This window comes from Dama dama, chromosome 2, assembly GCF_033118175.1.
Source record: "Dama dama isolate Ldn47 chromosome 2, ASM3311817v1, whole genome shotgun sequence".
NCBI lineage: Eukaryota > Metazoa > Chordata > Mammalia > Artiodactyla > Cervidae > Dama > Dama dama.
Window position 1 is genome coordinate 48,490,407 of NC_083682.1, and position 12,890 is coordinate 48,503,296.

Here is a 12,890-nt window from a genome sequence, read left to right on the forward strand (position 1 = left end):
GGAAATTAATCCTTTGTCAGTTGTTTCATTTGCTGTTATTTTCTCCTATTCTCAGGGTTGTCTTTTCACCTTGCCTATAGTTTCCTTTGCTGTGCAAAAGCTTTAAGTTTAATCAAGTCCCACTTGTTTAATTCTGTTTTTATTTCCATTACTTTAGGAGATGGGTGGGTCGTAGAGGATCTTGCTTTGATTTGTGTCATCGCGTGTTCTGCCTATGTTTTCCTGTAAGAGTTTTACAGTTTCTGGTCTTACATTTAAGTCTTTAATCCATTTTGAGTTTATCTTTGTGTATGGTGTTAGGAAGTGTTCTAATTTCATTCTTTTATATGTAGCTGTCCAGTTTTCCCGGCACCATTTATTGAAAAGGCTGTCTTTGCCCCATTGTATATTCTTGCCTCCTTTGTCAAATATAAGGTACCCATAGGTTCATGGGTTTATTTCTGGGCTTTCTATCTTGTTCTTTTGGCCTGTTTCTGTTTTTGGGCTGGTACCATACTGTCTTGATGACTGTAACTTTGTAGTGTAACCTGAAGTCAGGAAGGTTGATTCTTCCAGCTCCATTCTTCTTTCTCAAGACTGCTTTGGCTCTTCAGGGTCTTTTGTTTCCATATGAATTGTGAAATTTTCTGTTCTAGTTCCGTGGAAAATGCCATTGGTAATTTGACAGGGAGTGCATTGAATCTGTAGATTGTGTTTGGTAGTATAATCATTTTCAGAACATTGATTCTTCCTACCCAGGAACATGGAATATCTCTCTGTTTATGTCATCTTTGAAGTCTTTCATTAGTGTCTTATACTTTTCTGTGTACAGTTCTTTTGTCTCCTTGTGTAAGTTTATTCCTAGATATTTAATTCTTTTTGTTGCAGTGGTGAATGGGATTGATTCCATAGTTTCTCTTTCTGATTTTTCATTGTTAGTATATAGAAATGCAAGTGATTTCTGTGTATTGATTTTGTATCCTGCAACTTTGCTAAATTCACTGATTAGCTCTAGTAATTTTCTGATAATATCTTGAGGGTTTTCTGTGTACAGTATCAAGTCATATGCAGACTGAGAACTTGACTACTTCTTTTCTGATCTGGATTCATTTTATTTCTTTTTCTTCTCTGATTGCTGTAGCTAGGACTTCCAGAAGTATGTTGAATAATAGTGGGGAAAGTGGGCACCCTTTTCTTGTTCCTGATCTTAGGGGGAATGCTTTCAGTTTTTCACCATTGAGATGAATGATACGTTCTTGACAAGGCTATTATTGCCTCCAAAAGGGGTGAAAATTGGTTTTGGGCGAGATGAAAAAGTCTTACTTTTTAGGTATCAAAGCACAAATATACATAGAATGATATATGGTATAATTATTTACTTAATCTTTTTATTTCTGGTTAATGTGTTTCTACTTTTATTTGTAGATAATGCATGCATTTGTAAAAATAGTTTCATTTTAATATTTGTCACCTTTTGTAGTTTCACACTTTGTGAATATTATCCCTTGTCTTTGAAAACAGGGCTTCTGAAACTATTTGAAGGACCAGGGTGTTCTCCAATCCTTTCAGATCAGTATTTTGTTAAGTTACAGACCATGCAGTTGAATGTCAAAGCAGTGTTATACTGGTATTAAAGTTTCCAAATGCTTACTCTCCCCCCACCTGAAAAAACAATATACAGGATATATATAGTTATTAAATTTCATAGAGTTGGGAAGCCATTAGGGAAAAAGTCTTTAAAAGGCTCCTTAGGTGGGTGATGATAAAGTTGAGAAAATTTGAGCTAAATTTCTTCTCTGTAGTTTATTTCTTTTGGCTTTACCTTCTAGGATCATTTTCTCAGCTTTTTCTTCTAACATTTCTTAGAAATTTTTATTTTGGCTCTCAAAGTATGGTTTCTAAAAGCTTGTCCTCTTTTCTGATTGTTTCTTTTCATAGCATCTTGCTCTTGTTTCATGGATGCAAGATACTAACTACACTGAATATTTATAGGTTTTTGTTAGTTTAGGTTCCTGTATTTTCTGTCTAGGTCCTTCCTTGTTTGTTTTTTTTCTCCTGTGTGAAATTTTAGAATTTTTAAAATCTAAAATGTTGCATATTTCAGTGGAACACTGAATGGCTAATTGGAAATTCTATAGATGGGGACCTTATTTACTTCTGGATTTCATTGGAAAAGGTGGTTTTTCATTGAGGACTGTCAACTTAGTACCTGTAGTTCTTTTCCCTGAGCAATTTACAGTTCAGTTTCTTCAAAGAAAGATCCTCCAGCTTGGATACAAGCCTGGCTGTTGGTGCTATGGAGGCCGACCTGAGGGACCTGAGTAGAGGATGTAGACATTCTTTCAATACCCCTGATTTCCTTATGCCGTTCTTTTCCTTCCCTCCACCCTTGCCCCATTCTGTGCCTGATGCCCCTGATTTCAGAGTGGAGCTGCGGCCACACAGCCAAGAGGACAGACTGGAAATCCATTGGGGTCTCCCCACATAGGCTTGAATCCTGTCAGCTGTGGCACTTTTCCCCTTAGAAGGTGACCCTTTGACATTTTTCCAGTTTGAGAGTCTGTGATAAATTTGATCACAGCATGTAGGATTCCATTTCTCCAGAGAATAAACCTTTCGTCTTCTCTGGGGGATGATGTTGAGAGACAGGAATCTCAAGTGATGGGAGGGCTCTTTTCCAAGTACATGTTTTGAAACCTTCTACCTGTTTTCAGTTCCCTAATATACACCTTCATTTTGTAATACATCTTGCCTGTTAATTCTCAAGTTTTTCTGCAGTTGCCCTCAGTAAATTAGCTTCTACTTCTGAGTGTCTCCCATTCCTTTGTTTCATAAGTGTTTATTTCAATCATAAGTATTTATTTTACTTACAGAAATAAGTACTTTGAAAATCACCCTCAGGTAGACACCATCCAGCTCAGGAACTGGAATGTTAGAGAATTCCATAAACTCTTCCTTTGTACCCTTGATATTAACTCTTATTCCTCCTCTCCCCAGGGTAAACACCTGGATTGGTACCTTATATCACAGATTAGCTGTGACTGTTTTTGAATTTTACATTATGAATATGTATTATACCTTACAATATTAATGGTAAGTTCTTCAGGCATATTAAAAACTTCGTAAAATTGAAGTAAAACAGTGTAAAGGCTGTGTGAAAGTTAAGCAGTTACTTTTTCTTGATACATTGATCAAACCTTTAAGAGTTTAGATTTTTACCCTTTTTAGTTTCAAGTAGAAAGATAAGTGGAAATCCAGTACGTCAATTTTTTTTCCTCCCAGGTAAACCTGATCTTTATCAAGACAGAGACCCCCTGAGGGTCTCAATAAGCCGAGAACAAAGTTTTCTTGGGAGCCCTCTGGACCATGATCCATTTGGTCATCTTCACCCACTTGCCCAGGAGGACATCTGTGGTGATGACTCTGATAAAGCAGGTGAGAGAGAAAGGAATCGAAAGTGGAATTGCTGTGCACCAAGAGTATGTGGGCAGAAGATAATTATTGTAGTGTTGCTTGTAATGAAAAATGGTAAATAACTTCGGTAAAACTGCAGTTTTGTGAAACTGTTAAATGAGAGGAGAAAAGTCTGTTCGTGCATTTGAAAACTGTCTGAAATAAGAATCAACATGTTGGTACAGGTTAACCCTTGGAGGTTGGGTTTCACTTTCTATTTTCTGTGTTTACATACTGTAAAATTTTTTCCCATAAGAAGCCGATATTCCATATGCAAAAAGTTGAATGAGGAAAGTGAAGTTTATTTAGAGAATAAGTAATTTCACATCTGTGGCATTCTAAATGAGCTGTTTTATGTTTAGTTTTAAATGTTGGAAAGTATTAAAGAACAAGTTACAAAAAAAAATTTTTTAATGACTAAAATCTGCCACACAAAGACAGCTGATGTTAGTTTTCTTGCTTTTGAATTTATGCATGTTTATAACAGGCTGTGTTTCATGTATAATATTGACTCTACAAAGCATAGTTCCAGTACTGCTTCATTACTTCTAAAGTATCTTTTTAAAAGTTATCTTTTGCTAACCAGATTTCTTCTTATTTCAGCTATCACTTACACTTGGATAACTATTGCCCTAGTTGTACATAGTGTTTAATAGAATGAGAGAAGAGTGAGACCTATTTTGTACATGGGAGTTTATAGAGGAATTGACTTCAGCATCTCCTTTTTAAATTGGAGATTGAAATAACTACAGATACAATTTCCAATGAATTATAGTTTTTGAAATTTCAAAGTAAAACTATTACCATTTTTTTTTAGATTTAGCCAGTGAATACTTAAGGACTTCCCTGATAACTCAATTGGTAAAGAATTCACCTGCAATGCAGGAGACCCAGGTTTGATTCCTGGGTCGGGAAGATCCGCTGGAGAAGGGAAGGCTACCCACTCCGGTATTCTTTGCTTCCTTGTTGGCTCAGCTGGTAAAGAATCTGCCTGCAATGTGGGAGACCTGGGTTCAGTCCCTGGGTTGGGAAGATTCCCTGGAGAAAGGCTACCCACTGCAGTATTCTGGCCTGGAGAATTCCATGGACTGTATAGTCCATTAGATCGCAGAGTCGGACATGACTGAGTGACTTTCACTCACTCAGTGAATACTTGCATTCCTTTTTATTTTACCTGTCAATGTCCTCTAGCCAAAGACTACCAGAGAACACACCTCTACACAAGAAAGCTGTGTGCTTTGACTTGCTACAGTGAGAGAGCATGCACACCAAGGGGAACCAAAAGTGAGCTAGTGAGAGGGTATCAGAAAGGACTTACTGTAAGACTTGGGCTTTTATTAGGTGATTTTGGGGAGGGTTCAAGGAAATAGGGCTTTGCTTATTCGTATTGGATATTACCAGGAAGCAAGTGTGATTCTATTATTGGATACCTACAAAATTCTTATCTAGGAGGTAGGAGTAATGGAGTTAGGCTAAGTAAAGCTGTAATTGGTTAAGCAGCAGTCACTCATGTCAGCCAGGATAAGGAGATGGGTTTTTTTGTGGTTTGACAGTATTCATGGTTTTGTCTATGTTCAGACATGAGAACTGATGGTCTGATTTTTGTTTTGACCCATCATAGTCACAGAGTGGCCTTCTCCAGTATTTGTTACCAGGAGAGCTCCAAGGCATAGCCAGTAGTGCCAGGTTTGCTCCTGGCTGTCAGAGGCTGCTTGTCTCTTTCTCACAATCATCCTGGAGTGGTATTGTTTCTACCTTGGAAGGGAGGGTGTTAGTGTTGTTACCGTCTTTTCCCTCTCTACCGCTTGATTCAGGTCATCACCTCACCTTGGTTTCTCAGCTTTTTAGGTGGTACTCCCTAGCTTTGCACTCTGTACCTTTGCTTTTGTAGGAAAGCAGGAAATGGTGCTTTGCTTCTCAGGAAAGCAGAAAATGTTGCCTTCCAGTAGCAGTATGGGAAGATTACTCTCTTTGAGGCATTGCTTTAATGAAGTAACCCCTTTTTAGGAACCTCCCACTGTATCCCTATTATCAGTGTGCTGTTTTCAAACCAGTGATACTTCTCTTCCAGTTACTTTCAGGGACCTTATCCATTGAATTCTTCAACATCTTAAGTAACTCGACCTTGCTTCTCTCTCTCATTTTTATTTTTCAATTCTTAAGTTCCGTTCAGTTCAGTCGCTCAGTCGTGTACGACTCTTTGCGACCCCATGAATCGCAGCACGCCAGGCCTCTCTGTCCATCACCAGCTCCTGGAGTTTACTCAAACTCATGTCCATTGAGTTGGTGATGCCATCCAGCCATCTCATCCTCTGTTGTCCCCTTCTCCTCCTGCCCCCAATCCCTCCCAGCATCAGGGTCTTTTCCAATGAATCAACTCTTCGCATCAGGTGGCCAAAGTATTGGAGTTTCAGCTTCAGCGTCAGTCCTTCCAGTGGACACCCAGGACTGATCTCCTCTAGGATGGACTGGTTGGATCTCCTTGCAGTCCAGGGGACTCTCAAGAGTCTTCTCCAATACCACAGTTCAGAAGCATCAATTTTTCGGCGCTCAGCTTTCTTCACAGTCCAACTGTCACATCCAACACGACCACTGGAAAAACCATAGCCTTGACTAGACGGACCTTTGTTGGCAAAGTAATGTCTCTGCTTTTTAATGTGCTATCTAGGTTGGTCATAACTTTGCTTCCAAGGAGTAAGCGTCTTTTAATTTCATGGCTGCAGTCACCATCTGCAGTGATTTTGGAGCCCAGAAAAATAAAGTCTGACACTATTTCCACTGTTTCCCCATCTATTTGCCATGAAGTGATGGGACCAGATGCCATGATCTTAGTTTTCTGAATGTTGAACTTTAAGCCAACTTTTTCACTTTCCTCTTTCACTTTCATCAAGAGACTTTTTAGTTCCTCTTCAATCTCTGCCATAGGGTGGTGTCATCTGCATATCTGAGGTTATTATTTCTCCCAGCAATCTTGATTCCAGCTTGTGCTTCTTCCAGCCCAGGGTTTCTCATGATGTACTCTGCATATAAGTTAAATAAGCAGGGTGACAATATACAGCCTTGACGTACTCCTTTTCCTATTTGAAAGCAGTCTGTTGTTCCATGTCCAATTCTAACTTGCTTCCTGACCTGCATATAGATTTCTCAAGAGGCAGGTCAGGTGGTCTGGTATTCCCATCTCTTTCATAATTTTCCAGTTTATTGTGATCCATATAGTCAAAGGCTTTGACATAGTCAATAAAGCAGAAATAGATGTTTTTCTGGAACTCTCTTGCTTTTTCGATGATCCAGTGGATGTTGGCAATTTGATCTCTGGTTCCTCTGCCTTTTCTAAATCCAGCTTGAACATCTGGAAGTTCATGGTTCATGTACTGTTGAAGTCTGGCTTGGAGAATTTTGAGCATCACTTTACTAGTATGTGAGATGAGTGCAATTGTGTGGTAGTTTGAGCATTCTTTGGGATTGCCTTTCTTTGGGATTCAGTACCCAAATGCTACCCTGGACCAACCCCCGCTCTGGGGGAATCTTTGGTTTGTTATAGATAATAACAGTTATAGAATTGTGATTCTGAAATGAAAAATCCCTAATTTCTCATCTCAAAACTGGTTTTTGAGATGAGCTGCTTAAAAAAAAACTATTAAGTTTCTTACTTTCTTCACTTAAAATCTTAGTGTATATAGAAGCATCCAAGTAACAGTTTAATGGTTGAATTATGTCACAATATTTTTAATTCAACTAGGAGTCAAAAAATGTATTTAAAAACAAATTATATTTAAATATATTTTCTGTAGTTTTACTTAATTATCCATAATATAGATATCATTTTATGAATATCTATCTACACACATATATAGATTCATACGTGCCTGGGATATGTGACCTCTTAGAAAACATTTCTTACATAAACACTTAAGAAACATTTAATTAGCATGATCTCTTAATATCATGGTGATAATGAGACGAAAATTTTTTTTTATATTTGGTGGAACAGTTTTAATTTTATTCTGTTTCAGAGCCACAGATGACATATGCTTTGGCCAGCTTTCTCACAAATACTGGCAATTGAGAGTAAGAAAAAAACTAACTCAGAATACCCAAATTACTAATAGTGAGATAGTATAATTTCTATGTGTTTTTAGTATGTCAAATGTAATTAGGAATGATAATTCATAGTAAAAGCAGTACATGCTCCTGTGATTTTAGACAACACTGCAAGTTATAAAGAAGTCAGATTTCTCCTTGTCCTTTCACTGGTTGCACTTTCTTTATTATGTACATTTTTCTCAACTTTGAGACCACACTGTACTTATGATTGAATATTCTTGCTTCTTCACTTAAAATGATGATAGAAGCATTTCGAATCACACTGGCTCTTTTCTAAAGGGTTTTTATTCATAGAATAATAATGACAACTACAGTTTTCCATGAAAAAGTATAATGTGCTAACTATAAATATTAATGAATAATAACGTGAATTGTTTTTTCTTCTCAGTCAAAAAGAGAGAATTGTAGGAAGGCAGGAAATTATGCCCTCTGGCTAAGAATTTGATTTGTCATAATCTAGTCCTTCTTCCTCACTCCTCCTTTTAGTCAAAGCCAAGGAGTCTGTGGTTGAGAATCATGCAGTATTAAGCTACGCTGTGGAGAGAGAAGGCCATATGTACCTGAATCCAAATGTGAAGTCAGATGTTAAGGTTAGTAATGTCTTGATGTGCCCTGTATCATTAGAGCTGCTTGGCTTTATCTGTGTTCTCTGAGATCTGCTCTTACTAAAGTGGATCAGTGATGAAAGTAGCCAAATCTGAGCATCAGACGACCACCCGGTATACCTGATGCATGATCTCTGTAGTTCTGAGAAGCAAAATAATTTAAAATAAGGGGTGTGTGTGTGTGTGTGTGTGTGTGTGTGTGTGTGTTTGGGTGTGTGTGTGTAAAGGTGACTGGATAATTAAGGGGCTTATTGGTGGGTAAGTGAGGGTTGTGGGTGTACATGTATGAAAGGCTGATCAGTTCTGAGCAATGATGAAAAGTTTTTACTGCAGAACTTTATATAACTATGAAGGTTTCTACACTTGATCTGAGCTCAGAATTAATAACTGCTACTGTTGGCAGTTTGGGTTTTTTTCTAGCTATTTCTTCCTACACAGTGGCCTAATGTTCTCCTTAATTTTTAGGCTGAAACACAAGAAGTTTATCATGAGCCATTATCTTCAATAACTGTTTCTACTGGGAGCTTTTTAAGTTACGAAAACATAGATTTGAGCCTTACAGAGCCAGGTACGAGTATCAAAACGTTTATAAACAAATTGAAAGTCAAGCACCAGTTGAGTTGCAGTACAGTGATGAGAGCTAACATTGTTTTTCAGAATGTGCTGAGAGGGATTGTTCTTTAAGTCTCGAAAGTAAACTAATCATGCCTTTAGAATATTGGACAATATGATATTCTAAACATGTTTGGAAGTCACAGTTTATGCTCTATCAATCTCCAGTAGCACATTGAGCAGGGTCTGCTAATATCAGTGGGAACTACCAAGCACGTTTCTTGGTTGTACTGATTCCTTATCAATGTATGTTGCTATGTCTGTCTGCTAAAATCTGTCTCAAAGGAAGTACCCAGCCATTAAGTATTTTCATTAAACCCCATTTTCAGAGTCAGTCCCAGAGCATGTGGACCATAGGGAACAAGAACTTCCTGCCAGTAAAGAAGAGGAAACAAATGTTTTAAGTTCTAGGGTTCCTTCAACACAAGATATTTATCAAAGACAGGACTCTCGGGATGTCCATAAACCTCTTTTAAGTGCAGTGGAAACACTGACATCTGGTCAGACACACATTCAGCAGATGAGAGACAAGTACATTACTGAAGCAAATTTGATGACTGAAAAAACAGACTTTCGGGGTAAGTTTTATTTAAAAGTAAGACTTTTTTAATAGTCTGTAAACTAAGTTTTTTAACCTATCATCCTTTTTAGTTGGAAGTAGTGATTGTTTGAGCTGTGTTTGATGGCTTGCTGTAGCAATTATAACATGGAAAACACTGAGGACAGCACTTAGTGAGAAAGGAGCTCTGAAATCAGACTGAAGACCATGTAGAAGAGATGAGCAGGTCTTCCTGTACCTTTGCAAAGTTACCTATAGCAGCGGAGGCAGTCCTGCCTGTATTGAGCACGTAAACTTAAGTCATACAGACCCTATGACTGTTTCCTGAGACCACAGGCAGCTTACTCTTCATCCTCTGTAGAAGAGGTGTTGGAGATAATAAAGTGAAATAAAACACAGGAAGTACAGTGTCTGGCCCATGGTAGCACTCAGTACAGTGAGCTTAAGTAATTGATCCCCAAGTGATCTGAGAGTAACAAAGCTTATTGTAGCAAAGCAGTGACCCTAATGATATCTTATTCCTAATTAACCCCATAAAGACTTTGAGGCTAGTAGAAATGGAAACTTAAATGTGTCAAAGGGTTTGGAAACCCCTTTTGCATCAGAAATACTTTTGCATCAGAAATAATGATAGGGCTTAATTTGAAAGCATCTGCTGGTAATGAGAGGAATGGAAGTAATTTTGTTGAGTTGCAGTTACCTTAAAATAACCTTTATGAATATGTTCTTAGTACTACTTTTCTAGGCTTCACTTTTAAGATAAATGTCTTTTTTTTTTTTTTTCCTTAAATTCCAACAGTTGACTTTGACTTTCCAGAATTGGAGCACAGTTTTCCAAATTTGCATCGTCAGCTATTTAAACCCTTAGAACCACATCCAGATTTTGATTTGTTTTCAAGTTTCTCTGGGATTTCTCAAGACAGCAAAGACTTTAACCAGGTAAAGTAGATGCTTCTTTGCAGTGAATTTCAAAAAACCATCTGTTTTTTCTTCTGTTAGAACAGAAGAATGATTCTTAGCCTTGGCTGTGAACTGAAATCATCTGGTGAGCTTTTAGGTACCAATGCCCAGACTGTGGTGGTGGTGGTTTGGTTGCTAAGTCATGTCCAACTGTTGCGACCCCATGGACTATAGCCTGACAGGCCCAGACTGTACCTCCGACCAGTTAACTCAGAAAATCTAGGAATGGTCAGATAAAATGGTTATAATGTGGAACCAAGATTGAAAATAGGTGCATTAGAATTTGGTCCCAACAGCTTTATTTCTAGCTATGGGTCACTCCATAAAAACTTGAGAACATTTTTATCCTTAGTTTTCTGGGTTTAGGGGCAAGGGTTACTTTGATGGAATTTAGTCTTAAATAGTCAGGTAAATAGAATGTTGCAAAATTTTGAGTCTCCTCCTACAGAGTAAAGGAACTAAGATTCAAACCTGGGTCTTTCTGTTTCCAGGCAGCTCTGCATAATTCATGCTTAACAGAAAATGATTCAGTCATGTTCTGAACTGTGTCTTGTTAGTTAATACACAGTTTGTTTTCTAAATAAAAAGTCTCTCATATTTCCTAAAGTTAAAGAATTGGGTTTGAATAAGCAAGTTGTTAATGTGATAGTAAAGTGGTAATTAAGGAAGTGCAATAGCAAAGAAACATGAGGATTTGTTGATGCAACTGATAACACAGCCTTTCCCTGTTTCCCATCAGAGGTCAGGTTCTTCCTGTGAAAGCCTCCATGCTACTCCATCCCCCAAAAGTGTGGCTTCTTTTACAGCACTGAGGAGGGCCAGCCTGCATTCTTCTAACACCAGTCTGAACCAGCAGCCTGACCCTAACATGGCTTGTGATGCAGCTCAGAGTTTTGCTGCAGAAGATATTGAGGGTATGTAGAAGTTTGGAAAAGTTAAATAAAGCTCAATAGTTTCTCATGGTGGTTTATATCATTTTTCCTTGGAAATTGCACCTAGTAGCTCTTGGTTTGTCTCCACTCATACCCTTATTCCTTTTGAGGGTAGTAAGTGCTGCCTCTTGTTCAGCTTCCCTACCTCAGCTCTTACAGTTAAAAGTTATACAAATTATGTATATATATGTATATGCACACATCACAACATACCCATCTGTGAGACATTTATAAAGTCAATATTCTGTTATAGGGGGATACGTCCTCATTGTGGTCTAATAGCTGTATTTCCTTTATTAAATATTATAGGAGAAAATCCATGGTGTGAGCAGTAATTATTTGAAAATCACTGTGACCGTCCTTTAGCTTCCTATTCTTGTTTGTGTACATCAGTTTTTGTTCCTGAACTTTATAAGTAACCTGGCCTTTATTTATAATTTTCTCAGAAATTGTTAGAGATTATATCCAAGTTTTACAACACCTAATTATGATCAGCTGATCTCTTACAGGGTCTGAACAATCTTTTCAACAACTTCGACCAGAATATTCTTCACAGGAAGGGAGCCAGCATGCCGATCTACCAAGCATTTTTAGCATTGAAGCGAGAGCTTCTTCCCAAGGTGTGGAAAATCAGAACTGTTCCTCTGAACAAAATGAACTGTTACAAAATCAGCAAAAAAGTGTTCATTTCCAGCTCTCAGTAGGAAATTTGCAAAGTTTGGTCTTCAATTCATCTGGTGAGGCTAATGTATTTCATCAGTTAAATCTACAGCATATCACTCCATGTGGTTCTACCTCTAGTGAGTGGTCAATAAAAGACCAACCAGAAGGCAGAAAAGACAGACTGGGCTTTGAAAACCTATCAGAAAGACTTGATACAGTGTTACAAGGTCAAGGATTCACTGCTGATAAAAAAGAAACCTGTGATTTAAATCCACACATAGAGGAAATTGACTCTCATTTATGTGTAAGGACAGTAGAGATGGGAACTTCAATTCAGATACCATATTCACTCACTGTTCAGAATGAAAAATGTCTTCAGGATTCAACTATGGCAGGAATTCCAACAATCATAGGAAACCCATCTCAACTTGCACAATCAGAGCTCTTTGTAAATTCTGGATCATTTTCATTACAGAGATCTATTCCAGTCTGGGTAAGTGAAATCTGTGCTGTACACCTGAATACATTTTCAGGAAAGACTTTGAAAACAAAACTGCAGGACATGCAACAAAGCTCCTTGTTCACATTCCTATCTGAGAGTCTCATAATCATTGGAAATCTCCAGTGAAATGTAGAAATGACAGATTTTTCAATTTGACCTCCCTCTGAATTTTACATTTCTTTCTTTCCAATTTACATTTCTCTTCTCCAGCTTACCTGAAGAATGATAGCTAAGCCTATGCTTCAGCAGTCACTTGAACATAGCTTTTACCTTCTAGTACTGTTTGTCCTGCCACAGATAAGCAGAAAATAAGGTGTTTTGGTCACCTTTTGGATCTTCTTGTATTCTTGTTGAGTATTTAAAGGCTGTTCCCTTACAAAGGGTGCTCTAGCAGCAGTATTTGGCTGCAGCCCAGTAGCCAGCCACCACTCCATTTAGATAGGATGCAAACTCTGATTCTGTACAGCCCCTGCTCACTCTGGCCACCTAGTCCTGTAAGTATTTGGCTTTATAATATATGG

The 12,890-nt window shown here is 38.0% G+C and overlaps 1 protein-coding gene and 2 non-coding genes across 11 annotated transcripts in view; all 3 read left to right on the forward strand.

The window, feature by feature from the left end:
- The window catches only part of CEP295 (centrosomal protein 295), a 54,048-nt gene that overhangs the window by 36,003 nt on the left and 5,155 nt on the right, over positions 1-12,890 (forward strand). For 5 of the 9 annotated variants that reach the window (XM_061120649.1, XM_061120668.1, XM_061120658.1 and 2 more), the window contains 7 exons: positions 3,262-3,414; positions 8,023-8,126; positions 8,607-8,709; positions 9,083-9,331; positions 10,112-10,251; positions 11,012-11,186; positions 11,714-12,360. In XM_061120649.1, coding sequence (XP_060976632.1) covers positions 3,262-3,414; positions 8,023-8,126; positions 8,607-8,709; positions 9,083-9,331; positions 10,112-10,251; positions 11,012-11,186; positions 11,714-12,360 — 1,571 coding nt within the window. Of the gene's footprint in view, positions 1-3,261; positions 3,415-8,022; positions 8,127-8,606; positions 8,710-9,082; positions 9,332-10,111; positions 10,252-11,011; positions 11,187-11,713; positions 12,361-12,890 lie in introns of those variants that run through there. The other 4 variants (XR_009689022.1, XR_009689023.1, XR_009689024.1 and 1 more) reach the window with 4 other exon arrangements.
- On the forward strand, positions 8,210-8,289 carry LOC133040960 (small nucleolar RNA U2-19). The gene has a single exon (XR_009689085.1). It is a non-coding gene; the product is annotated as a small nucleolar RNA U2-19 (small nucleolar RNA).
- Positions 8,447-8,518, forward strand: LOC133040956 (small nucleolar RNA U2-30). Its single transcript, XR_009689084.1, has one exon. It is a non-coding gene; the product is annotated as a small nucleolar RNA U2-30 (small nucleolar RNA).